Genomic DNA, 13490 nt, shown 5'->3' with positions numbered 1-13490 from the left:
GCGCCAACAGAGAGTAGGAAAATCCAAGGTATTCACCCGGGGGGGCCAGCGACATCAAAACTCCTCAATGAGAGCCGGTACTGGAAAGCGTAGTAGTCAGTCTGGCCGCGCGCGCCTTCGACTACTGTCCACTCTACTCCACTTATCCCCAAATATCGAGTCTAGTCACACGGGATTTTTTAAAAACAATTTTTATATCTATAATTTAGCAAGAGATCGAAACATATTTTGGGTGCAATGAGACTCTAAAATTACGTAAACTATTGCAGGTAAGTAAACAATAATTCTGTAACAATGACTGAGAAAAAATGATTCAAAACTGTCTAGTTAAAGAAATAAAATAATTCTGAAAAAATAGAATAAAAATATTGCAATACCATATTTGTTTATGGGAATTTTATTTTATAATTTTTGCGAAAATAATTTTTTTTTTGTGGCAAAAGAATTTGAATGAATGAAAATAAATTTTTTTTTAAATAGATACAAAAAAAATTCTCTGCAAATATTTTTTCATTTATATTTGTTTCCCACGAGTCGTCTAAAAAACAATGAAAATTGATGTATATTATAAGCTACTGGACCCAAACCTTTTTTCTCAATTCATCGAATTATCAAACAAAAACTTTTGACATTTAAATTGGTCTCAGTGTTTCCAAATGTAGCATGTAATTGCCTTACAATTCGTGTTTCTTCAGCTTAATTACACAGACGACAAATTTGACAGTTGACAGCCGGTCCCGACGAATGGCTTTTTTTTTTCCTCGAAATTGCGATGGCTGTGTAACACCGCTCTCCCAACATTAAATATATTAATAATTTAAATGCCTGGGGGGGGCAAAATCGCGCATAATAAAACTCTAGAATCAATCCCTTACTTTTACTCTTATTTTTTTTTTTTATCCAACCGGTTGTGAAATTGCGAATAAAAGGCATGAGCACGTGAGTTGCGACAACAAAACGTAACCCACTGATGAGGATAATTAGAAGTGACTAATCTTCCCGTTTACTTCATTCTGTACTAGAGAATAAAAAGCTGTGAAATAACAAGAAATGAGGGCAATGATGTCCAAGGATGACGAATTATCAAAAATCATTTGTCGGAATAAAAGTGAGAGAGGGAGGGAGAGGGGTAGGAGGGGAGGAATCTGAAAAAAAAGTGGAATGCCCCGGCGAGTGGAACGTGACTGGATTTAACCCACTTATTTATTTGTAACGTATACTACAATGTTTTAAAATGAACTGACGTTGAAAATAAAGAGAGGCATTTTAATTCTTCGATTTAATATTATGTTGCAATTGCCATTGAACTGAGATGGTGGAGATAGATTGCCGTTATAAATCACCGTTGGTACTCAATGAATTCGTAAAATTCTATTGCGCATACAATAACTCTGCATAATTGTCAGTGAAAACATTGACAAAACAAAAGAAATATTTTTTTTATGTGTCATGAGACAGAATGGAAAATGCAATCGCTTTGCATTTAATTAAGATTTAATTTGTCTTGAGGACGTGGAAAATTAGGGCACGCCAGAAAAAAATCCTTATCCCCCTGCATTTACCCACCTCCTTGGTTGACCCGCTCAACCCTCTCTCACTTAACGTTCACCCCAATTTCTAATTTAATCTGCAAAAGCCCTTTGACCTCAGGAACACCTGACTCAAGTCTCGGCGCATCTCACCATCGCACTTTGCCACAATTGCCCTTAAATTCTCTTCACTAAAGCAAATCACAATCAATTTCACCATTCGCCAATACCACAAACCATCTCAAAGTACCTAGTAACTCTGTAACGAGGTGCAAAGTCACGTATTTCGAATGTTTGGTTTTTGTGGGAGAGGCTGTGGTACTTGCAAGTTGCGGTAGCTTTGGCATTTACAACATTCCATCATTCCTAAGTTACCCTCGACTTCTGAAACTATGGATTTTCGGGATTCCCCGACGTCTAATGGCGTTGGCAGGTGGTCCATTGTAGTTGAACTAGTGCTGTTAATGGAAGTTAAAGCACTGTGAGTGCCACCCAAGAAAACAAGGAAGTTGATATTGATATCCCGCAATGTCACCAGAGTGATTTTCCCCTTTCGTGATACATTAATTAGATGAAAATTACATTAACCCCAGATTATCAGGAATTTTATAAAATTCCTTGTACAGACAATTGTAATTCTATGTCATGATATATGTGCTAAAGGGAGTGGATTGAAGGTCAATGAAGTGTAAAAACCCGAGAGGGTGTACATATGAGCAATAAAAATAATAAAAAAAATTAAAAAAAATTCTAATCGTTGATCGAAGTGTAAATATTTAATGGAAATTTAAACAATTTCAATCACGTTAATTATCATCTCTCACCTCTCAATTGTTGTTGTATTTTCATGATGAATAAACGTGAAATTACCGTGAAGTCTTTTTAGTGAAAAAAAAAATTATAAGACATTGTCATTGATCATCAATCACTGACACTTCTCTCGCACGTTAACCATTAAATTATCCCGATAAATTGCTAGATTTCTCAGTGGTTATGCGACTGATTAACTTGGAAAGGGCGTGTCTCCTGGTGACAGCGATCTACGGATTGGTTAATGCTGATACATTTACATTGGGATATATCACTGGGTCGAAACGACGAATGGGGGATCTAGAGTATCAGAGACCTGGATACAGGATTTCGGGGGCTATAAATCTTGCTGTCGAAGAGGTAAGTAACTGTATTGCCAAGAACATTGCATTATCTCCAAATGGGGGGAATTTCGCTAACTGAAATTCTTCCAGGGAACAATTGTGAAATTTTTACTTCGCAGAATATTTTTGGTCTCGATGTCACACAAATCATTTTAAAAAATACTCTGGGCATTTCCTCTTGAAAATATCCAAGGATTTGACGTCATTTTTTATAGATATATATTTTATATATTAAAATAATTTAAATTATTTAAATTATCAAAGGAAATCGTGAAGTGTTTCCTCAGATTTTTTCCAAAAAATGAATTACTTGGATTTTCTTAAGTTAAGGGAATCATTTGGGGTATGATTTATGTCAGGTAAATGCTGGTGAGCTCAAACAACTGGGCCACAAACTCGACTTTATAGTCGCTGAGACATACGGTGAGGAGGACACCAGCATTTTGGTAACTGCTGATCTCTGGACAAGAAACGTCAGTGGTTACATTGGACCCCAAGAAACGTGCGTTCACGAGGGCAAAATGGCAGCTGCATTTAATTTACCTATGATTTCTTACGTGAGTTTAATATTGAGTTTGATATTAACAAATTTTTGGTGGTCATCCGCCCCTCTTATTTTAGTAGAAAATCGTTGTGCGTTTATTCCCTTTCCCAGTGCGGGTAATTCCAAACAACAAATTTTTCTTGACCTTAATTTTAATCTATGAACCTTTAGCGAATGACGAACAGCCCCCGGAAACCGGAAATCCGACAAGATTTCCAGAATAATTATTCCCCATGATTTTCTACGATAATGTGTACCCCCCAAGTCACGTATACGAATCCGTAATTATCAACAGAATACCCCTAGATGGTCGAACTAACTTCGATAGTTAAATGTTAACAATTTTATTTATTTTCCAGTTTTGCACACATCACGAAACATCGAACAACGCGGAGTTTCCAACATTCGCCAGGACACGTCCACCAGATACCCAGATATCAAAATCCGTTGTTGCGGTACTTTTGAAATTCAACTGGACAAAAGTAAAGTAAACAAACAAAATCAATGAATTATTAATACGATAAAGAACCCTATGATAAACCACGATAACGTTATTTAAATTATCCCTCTGAATTTTCCAATTTTCACTGAATAATAATCTCCCTATTTCCTACCCTGAATTACTGAATAATTATTTACATAATTTCAACTGATTATTTAAATAAATAAAATAATTCCACGTTAAAGCCGTTCCACCATCTCATTGCAGGTCACCTTTATGTACATGAACTCGACACTATTTGAATTCAACAACAAGATGTCAAGTGTTGCTGGCACAATTATCCGATCATTCCGCTCCTCTGGGATATCTGTCACCTACGAGAGATGTTGGACCGAGCCCTACCTTGTAACCCACATGAATAATCCATTTCATCATCTCGTGGAGACGTCATACCGAGAGACTCGAAGTGAGTTGATAATACCACTGACGGAAAAAAAAAAATAAATTATAAATTCTATAAATAATTTTTCTTATCGCTGACAATTGTGCAACACCAGTGGGAGGATAAATTTGGATTTTCGGTTGTGCTATGTTATGTCTGTACATAAACCCGCATGTGTGATAATAAATATCATTGTATTGAAATGTCCCGCATGGCGGTTGTACACGTACACCTTATGTGTCATTTACATTCACCTCATGACGATTCTACGTGTCCAGTGTTAAATGATTCTCAGCTACATAACAGAGAAGCGCACTCCATCATATTTTAGTTTAAAAATAGAACAACAACAGTTTTCTCGATCGCAAGGGCCCAATTCATTCTCCAAACTTTATTGCGAACACAGAAATTGCATACGAATTGTGAAAATCATATAGAAGTCTTTGATAAATTTTTTTTGGTAATAGAATCATGATTTTATTTTTACTCGAATTAATTTTCAAACGCTAAAATATTTTTGTTGTTTGCACTTAGGCTATTCCCCATGACATGTTAAACTAGTTCTCCCTTGAATGTTGTGAGAGTAATTTTAAATTTCGTAAGATGAGCAGATATCGAGTTAAAAGGTAAAACGACATTTTAACTTGAATGATTGAATTCTTCGGAACTGATTAAGATCTTCTGAGTAGCGACTTCATTAAAGAACAAATGCAGAGAGGAATTCGTATTTTATTTCTATTAATTGCCAAATGGAAAATGGGTTTTGGTGGTGGTTCACCCTCTGCCCCATTAAAAATATTAAGTTCTTCTTTGACTCCTCTAATCTCTCCCCGTTACTCATCCCTTCAAGTTGGCCCTCAAAGTACTTCGACTCATTTAAAAATAAAATGTTCTATTAACCCACTCTCTCCTGATTAACAATGAAATATCGTACCCCAAAATAAGATTTTTTTATTTCAAATTTAACCAGCATCCAATAAATTCAGTCTCGTAAATTTTTCAAATTCAACTTGAGCCGAGTCCTGGACAGGGTTTATTGGATAGTTGGGCAATGATCGAGGGTTCAAGGGGCCAAAAGAGAAGCCGAGGAAAGGGAGATCGTCTTTTATGAGCCAGTCACTCAGTTTTTTTTACGACGTTTCACAGACTTCAACACTAAAATCGTTTTCTCTCCCTCTTTCTCACTTCAATTTTTTGTCGTACAATTTTTCTCACGTTATTCCCACAAGCATTCTCTTAGCAGTTCGTTTTCACTTTTTTACCCGTGTGGCAAGGGGTAAGAGGGAGTGGGGGCTCCTGGGGAAACTTTTGCTGAAAATAATATTCATAAAAATGGTCTTTCAGAATGTTCTTTTTTAAGTGATATATAATAGTGGGAATGAAATTGGATGAAGGCCAACAGACGAACTGGAAGTTAAGTCATGGCTGATGTGTCTTTTCTTGGGTATTTTCAGTTTATGTTATACTCGGTAACTATGACGAGCACATGGGACTACTGATGGCACTTGATGAGAAAAAATTACTGGATAATGGTAATTATTTATATATATTTTTTTTATCAATTCTCAAAATGATAAAAAAAAATTAATTGACGAACGAAGACAGTGTGAAGGATCAAAAGAGAGATAAAAATTAATTAGTCTCTCCCATTTAGCCCATAAAAAAAATCAACCCTTCCCCTGTCTCTCCCATTTCACCCTCTTAAATTCCTGAGATCAAACGCCCTTGAAGATGAGACAGAAAAATCAAATCCACCACTGTTATTCGATCCTCAAGACTGGCTGATCCGCCTCCTCTCACGTCATCTCCCATCGTCACTATCATTCCTCAATAATAATTCAAAAATTCCAGGTGAATATTGGGTGGTCGGCGTAGACATAGAGCAATACGATGAACACCAGCCCTCGAAATACCTCCGTGGGCTTCTCCAGGAGCACACAACACCCTCACTCCTTCGTGCACATCGCAGCTACTTCAGTATCGTCGCGTCCCCTCCCAGGATCTCCAAGAATTTCACAAGAATTATAAACGAATACCGAGGAAAGCCTCCATTCAACTTCACAAATCCCCTTGCTACCCTCGGGGGTCTAGTCAAGGTAATTGAAGACTGAAATTCCTGAGACTATTTCCACTCAATCCCATTTTTTTCACATTTTTTATTCCCAGGACGAATAAACTGTCAATTCAGTAGCGAAGTGATAAAATCGCTTGTAACCATCGACCAGTTTTTCATTGATATCTATAAATCTAGGGAAGATAGAAAAATTTTCATTAGAACCTTTTTTGTAGAGCGAAATGAATGCGATAAAAAGTGTCCTGACAAAAATTTCGGTATATCTCTTAAAGTAAGAGATATGGCTTAAAAACTGAACATAAATCAACGTAACTAGTTTTACCAACTTCGCTACTGAATTTTAACTCCAATTATTTCAGTTGAAGCGTTCCCTCACGTCCTTGGAATATAAAATATTTAATATCATAGAGTGGTGAAATAATTTATCCCATTAACAATATATATGTACTATTGTGATGTATCACGTGCACTTCTCACTTTTGGAACAAGTAAGATCGTACCAGAGACGGCTTACCTCTATGATGCTGTACATCTCTACGCCAGAGCTTTAGCTAGTGCCTTGAGAAAGGGACGAGACCCCAGGGATGGAAGGAAAATGGTGGAGATGTTACATGGGGTTCACTATCGTAGTGCTATGGGGTAGGTTCTTCATTTATCTGATGGTTTATCGGTAATTTTGGGGGTTTTATCGTGTTCTTGGGATTTCATACTAGGAGATTTGCATATTTGAGGGAGAATGGGGTAAAGTGAAGCGGAAGCCAAGAATAAATGGGGTGGGTGGGGTTGACTAACGTGGATCGTACTTTGACCTCGGTCAAATATTGAATAATCTTGGTGGTGAGAATTTTCCCGAAAATGTGTGATAATTTTTTCTCCCGTAAAGGATTTTCAACCCATCAAAATGTCATTTGTCTCTCCTTTTCACCCTTATGAACCCCTCCACCCGTCTCTTCTGTTTCACCCTTGAGAACGTTCACCCTTAATTTCACTGTTCATATCTCCTGTTCAACCCTCAGCATACGGTTAACCCCTCGTCATTTTTTAAATCAACGATAAAAAAAAATTGTGATATTTTGTACTTTTTATTTAAATTCCCCGATTGTCATTGACCGAATAAAATTTCCCGTACAATACCATAGATACATGGTGTACATGGATGAGAACGGTGATGCAGAGGGAAACTATACGCTCATTGCCCTCGAGGATAATCCCGAGGAAGGTCACGGTCTCTACCCAATAGGGCACTTTGTCGGTAAAGAGGAATCGTCCAATTTGCCGGTGAGTATCTCCTCTTTCATACATAAATTTTTCTTACTTACGAGGGAGTAGACGTAAAAGTATCGATTGACCATTTTACTCCGGGGAAATTCTCGTCGATCACTGTCTGCAAGTGATCGAGAAAAATGGGGGGGGGGGGGGGGAGAGGAAAGGGAAAAATATTTGTGCGAAACCCTGAGCTTGCATAGAGACCGAAAATCGTTTCCATCCTACACTTACATCGAATTCACAATTTTCCATCTTATTTTCATTTATTTTATTCTGGACTTTCAGAAGTTACGTCTTACGAGGGACATAACTTGGATCACTGGGGCTCCACCCGTGGCCGAACCATTTTGCGGATATCATGGGGAAAAATGTTATTGTGAGTTTTCTGAGAATTTTCACATTCTCACGATTATATTATTGGAAACATTTGTCTATATAATACTTGTGATTCATTTTTAAATCACTCATGTGAATAAGTCGTTGAGAATTCATTAGAGAAAGTAAAATAAATTCGGATTATTTTATGAGACGTAAGAAAAATAAATCAAAGTGAAAATTGATCAATTGATGAATTAATTTTTAATTAATAAATTAAAAATGTAAAAGACGTGAGTAGATACGTGAGTCTTTCAACCAGAGAAAAAATAATAAATAAAGTAGCTCATTTAGATGCTGAATAAATTAATCAAATGTCATTGAAAATAATAAAGAACACGTGGTATTTTTTAATCCTCGGATAAAATTATCCCACTTAAGATAATGAATGAAACTTTTTCAAGCTCGCTTTAGTGCGGACCATTTTAATGAATTGCAGCGCACACTGGGGAGATTGTCGGGGGAATTGCCGGTGGAATATTCCTAATTCTCCTAACAATTGTCCTGGTACTGTACAGAAATTGGAGGTACGAACAGGAGTTGGATTCACTGCTCTGGAAGGTCAATTACAAGGATATCCAGATCAGAGAGACTAAAGAGGAGGGAGGAGTTGTCGAACCCACCCACAAGCCTAACATCAAGGTGTCAAATTATCTCATTAGCATTGGGTATCGAAAAAATCCATTAGACTTTTCAATATTGACATAAAACCCTGTCTTCAGTCATCGATAACTCGAGAACCGCTGAGAAAAATTGCTCAACTTTTTTTTTTCTTTTACAGATATTTTTCCAAGGTTTAACATGAGTTATGACTCGTTTAAATCGCATCATTTGGTCTCGAGATATTGGAAATTGAACAGACACGACTCATCCTAGCTCGAAAAATAATATTCTAAAATCAATAATTCGATTGTTTAAATAAAATAAAATGAATGACATAATTTTTTTCTTATTTAGCCAGTAGTGAGAACCAGTCAAGTGTCTCTAAGTTCAAATCCTGATGCTGACTTTCGATACTCCATGATCTACACACAAATTGGATTCTACCGGGGTCGAATGTTCGCCATAAAAAAAGTCAGAAAAAAATCTATCGAAATCACAAGAGAGATGAAGAAGGAGTTAAAAGTGGTAAATATGAATATTAAATAAATCATTTGATTTAATGCACTTGATAAACACGAAAAGATAATCTTCTTCCCCACTTATTCCACGAGTTTCTGTCACGTTAACAACAGAGATGTGAGTGAACTTCCGGAAAGCAATAAAATCTATTTTACGAGTATGTCATCATTCCAGATGAGAGATTTACGACACGATAATCTTAACGCCTTCATCGGTGCCTGCACAGACCCACCAAATATCTGCATCATTGTGGAATACTGCGCTAGGGGAAGTCTCAAAGACATCATCGAAAACGACGACATGAAGCTAGATAACATGTTCATGGCGTCCTTAGTTGGTGATATCATCAGAGTAATCATCGCCCTCTACATTTTTCATTCCCAAATCAGTAGTAAAGCGATAAAACATTCCAAAGTGATTTATGCGAATAATAAAAAATCACTGAAAAATCATTCATTAATTTCCCCTTAAATTCATAAATTCAAAGAAAACCTAGTAAACACTGAGTAAAATTCATTAGTTAAGTGCCTGAAAGTTCCTCCATTTTCTCTCGATTCCACACATGTTTGTTATTTGAAAAATCAATACGACAATTTATGAGTTCAACTGTTGAAAAAAAAAAAACCCAAGCGAAGCACAACAATTTAATTTTCACTATTGATTTTTGGTCTAGTGAATTGAGAGCCACATAAAATGAGATTGCTATCTCCCCTAGATTCAAAGATATGTTTGGACAACGCAGCTAACAGTCGACCTAAATAGTTTTACCGTTTCGCTACTGAACTGATGACAATCACATGAATAAAATGAAATAACTTTCAGGGAATGATGTTTCTGCACGAATCGGTGGTAAGGTACCATGGAAATCTCACAACATCTAACTGTCTAGTGGATTCAAGATGGGTTGTCAAGATCGCTGACTTTGGATTACGGGAGTTCAAGAGGGACGCTGACTGTGAGCCCCAGGATGTTATGAGAAAGTACCAAAGTAAGCGGAAATAGTCTTTGAAGGGGAAAAAGCAAATATTCCAGTACTAAAACCCAATCGTTGAATAATTTTATCCTTCAAATGATATCAGTTGTCCTTTCAGTTCTGAACCTCCCCACACATCATCAATCACCTGCAGTCTCCATATCTCTCCGTCCCATCATCCCCCTCCCCTCAAAATATCCTAAAATTCACAATTAAAAACGATAAATTACCGACAGGTCTGCTGTACCGCGCGCCGGAGCTTCTCCGTTCTCGTATATCTCCTCCGCTAACCCGAGACTACCAGAAAGGTGATATCTACTCATTCTCGATAGTTCTCTACGAGCTCCACGGTCGGCAAGGTCCCTTCGGCCCAATATCATCAACCCCAGCGCACCTGCTCACCCAACTGTGCAATCCCATTCCCTCTAGCATCCCCCTGCGTCCCTCCCTCGAGCATCTGGAGAACTGTTTTGATTTCGTTCGCGATTGTCTCGAGGAATGTTGGTCTGAAGATCCAGAGCTTCGTCCCGATTTCAAAGCCGTTCGAAACAAACTTCGACCACTTCGAAAAGGTATGAAACCCAATATCTTTGATAACATGATGGCAATGATGGAGAAGTATGCCAATAACTTGGAGGCACTTGTCGACGAAAGGACAGATCAGCTGACTGAGGAGAAAAAGAAAACGGATGCACTTCTGTACGAAATGCTCCCTAAATATGTCGCTGAACAGTTGAAAAAGGGTCACAAAGTTCAGGCAGAGGGATTTGATTGTGTGACGATATATTTCTCAGATATTGTCGGCTTCACCCAGATGTCGGCAGAAAGTACACCTCTAGAGGTCGTTGATTTTTTAAATGATCTCTACACATGCTTCGATGCCACCATTGAAAATTATGATGTATACAAGGTGGAGACAATTGGTGATGCTTACATGGTTGTCAGTGGTCTGCCAATAAGAAATGGCATCCAACATGCTGGAGAAATTGCCAGCATGTCTCTGTGCCTTTTAGAAAAAATCAAAGAATTCAGTATTAGACATCGACCTTTCGATAAACTTCAGCTGAGAATTGGAATACATTCTGGTCCAGTTTGTGCTGGGGTGGTGGGCCTGAAGATGCCGAGGTACTGTCTCTTCGGTGATACAGTTAATACGGCTAGTCGAATGGAGTCAATGGGACAACCACTGAGAATTCATTGTAGCAAAGAGACGAAACATCTTCTGGATAGGATTGGGGGATTTCACCTGGAGGAACGAGGATTGATCGAGATGAAGGGAAAAGGGGAGCGGATAACCTATTGGCTATATGGTGAAGAGCCTGGGAGAAAGGAAGGAAAGAGACAGCATTTGGATCAAATTTTGGTCCCCAAAAGTTCCCTGAAGAATAAAGCCATCAGGATGAGCTTTCTCCGATGTTCAAGTGAGTCACCCAAAAGATTGAGATTCGCCAGTTCTGATCAGCTCGATCAGAGTAAGGGAAAGATCGTGAATTTTGGCGAGTGGAGTCCCTGCAAAGGGTGTATGGATGGCTCCAGGTCCTCCAGCAGTTCCTGTCCTTGTGTGGAAAAATTGGAATTTGGGGAAAATTGTTTTGATCGAACTAATGGAGCACCGGAAATATGTAAATCCGTTCCGGGGAGTCCTAGGTATGTGGTGAAGGGTGTGGGAAGATTCTGCGAAGTATTGGCGGCAGAAGCTACACCTCTGATATAATATAATTAATGAAAAAATAAAGTCCAACAGACTGGGAAAATTACAGGTACCACTGCCTAATGGACAAAATCTATCAATTCAGTATTAGACATGAAGCTTTCGAAATCCTGTACGGGTTTGACTGAATGGAGAAGACCCTTGACAAAAGACAGGAGACAGCTAGTCATAGACAGTTATCATGACCAAGTTGAACTGTCATGGGTGGTAATTTTGGGGAGTAAAATCCTCGTAAAGGGCACATGAAGGCTTCCAAAGAATAAGCTACACTACGAAAATAAAATGGCCCAAGTGCTTACATCGACCCTAGTATTGCAACAAGTATTAAAATCATGACAATGCACTTTAATCAAAGTGATTTTCTAGTGTAGTAATGATTTTTGATAATTTTTTGAGGCTAAGAGGAGCGACAATCAAGGAAGGCTCGTGTTTTATGGAGCAATTTTTCTAGTCATTACTCTAAATACATTCAGTATAATAATTTTCATTGTAAAATATCGTAAGATATACTATTGTGAGTATCCTCTTATGTCAATGTGAAAACATTAAGTTAAAAATAACATCGCTGGTACTCATAAATGTTTATTAACACGTCCATCAACAATTAATTACCAGTATTGAGAAAAACGATAAAAGTGTGATTGATGTCAAGATCAAGGCCCCTCCCAATGGTTGAACGGGATATCAACGTACTTATCGCTTAATCGTTGTTAATTATCAAATTAGATAGAAATCTCGAGTGTGAAGTGATTGGAATCTATGGAGTGTTTTAAAAAAATTCATTCAACAATTTTTCTCAGTATAAACTCTACATTCCATCGTAGTAAAACAAACACCGTGAATTGTACACATTTTTATTCAATAAATTACGATGAATGTCAGTGGAATTACTAATGATTTTTCATATTTTTTTACATTACATCGAATGAAATAGCAGTCTCTCACGGACCAATGTCTCGTCACGACAATTTGTCATTCCGGAAGTTGTCAGTGAACGACGTCCGGGATTAGTTCTCCTCACGAGAACAATAAACGGGGACAAATACTTACGACGATCTATTAAATCCCCTTTTTTCTCATCATTGAATTGTTTTGATGGGGAAATGGCGAATAACAAGTTATAATGGAATCGCTATGATTGTTTTTTATCATTTCATGATTTTTTAGTGGAACTAGACGAGATATTTCCCAAAAAATCTAATCGAATTTGCAATATCGATTTATGAAGTTATGATTTAAAGGGGAGAGACCATTGCAGGGTTAAAGGGGAGAAGCTAGTGAGGGTGAAACCAGAGAAAGAATAGATTAAGGGTCAAATGCGAATCAGGAGCCCCCGGGAAAGACGAATTGAGGGTGTAATAAACAGATCATGAGGATCAAGTAGGAGCAACAGGTTAAGTCATTTCATTATTATTCCTGGCATTAAAAAAAATGCAATACATATTCAGAGAAAGCTGGATGACAATGAATACAAAGTAAAAAGTCGTATGGTAACTGGCGTGCCGTCTTATTCACGGTGAAGTGGTTGTCGGCCAACTTAGCCTCGACAACCATCATTCAATCTAGGGACTACGGTTGGTTACAATTGAAAGAGTCAGTCCCGATTCACGCAGCGAAATCATTTGATATTTGACGTCAGGCCGACGATTATCGTATAACAAGTCATGCTGAAAAACCTCTGTCTTTGTCTTCTACGATGGGATAAAATGAGATGTCATGGATTGAGTGAGATGACACTCCAAGTACATTTGTACAGGTTCAGCATTTCCCTCATCAGCCCCTCCCTCTTATCCATTAATCCAGAATTTAATTTTATCAGGCAGTTGGTTGATATTGCATTAGCCTGAACTGCATGCAA

At 37.8% G+C, this 13490-nt stretch overlaps 2 protein-coding genes across 4 annotated transcripts in view; one reads left to right on the top strand and one right to left on the bottom strand.

The window, feature by feature from the left end:
• Window positions 1-13490, bottom strand: part of LOC135160060 (SWI/SNF-related matrix-associated actin-dependent regulator of chromatin subfamily A containing DEAD/H box 1 homolog) — a 117121-nt gene that overhangs the window by 76109 nt on the left and 27522 nt on the right. The gene's annotated exons all lie outside the window — the stretch shown is intronic.
• On the top strand, window positions 110-12562 carry LOC135160009 (guanylate cyclase 32E). 2 transcript variants are annotated; one of them, XM_064116125.1, is made up of 15 exons: window positions 110-269; window positions 2509-2699; window positions 3043-3240; window positions 3587-3709; window positions 3937-4135; window positions 5566-5643; window positions 5963-6207; window positions 6679-6824; window positions 7325-7463; window positions 7737-7827; window positions 8266-8468; window positions 8784-8954; window positions 9123-9299; window positions 9771-9936; window positions 10158-12561. In XM_064116125.1, exons 2-15 carry the CDS (start codon window positions 2523-2525, stop codon window positions 11633-11635), a joined length of 3591 nt encoding a protein of 1196 aa, XP_063972195.1. In that variant the 5' UTR covers window positions 110-269; window positions 2509-2522; the 3' UTR covers window positions 11636-12561. The 2 variants fall into 2 exon arrangements, with proteins under 2 accessions (XP_063972195.1, XP_063972196.1); XM_064116126.1 differs by lacking the exons at window positions 110-269; window positions 2509-2699; window positions 3043-3240 and having other exon boundaries at window positions 3593-3714; window positions 10158-12562.

This window comes from Diachasmimorpha longicaudata, chromosome 3, assembly GCF_034640455.1.
Source record: "Diachasmimorpha longicaudata isolate KC_UGA_2023 chromosome 3, iyDiaLong2, whole genome shotgun sequence".
Taxonomy (NCBI): Eukaryota; Metazoa; Arthropoda; class Insecta; order Hymenoptera; family Braconidae; genus Diachasmimorpha; species Diachasmimorpha longicaudata.
The sequence above is the reverse complement of the archived record's forward strand: the minus strand, read 5'-3'. Positions and strand labels throughout refer to the sequence as shown.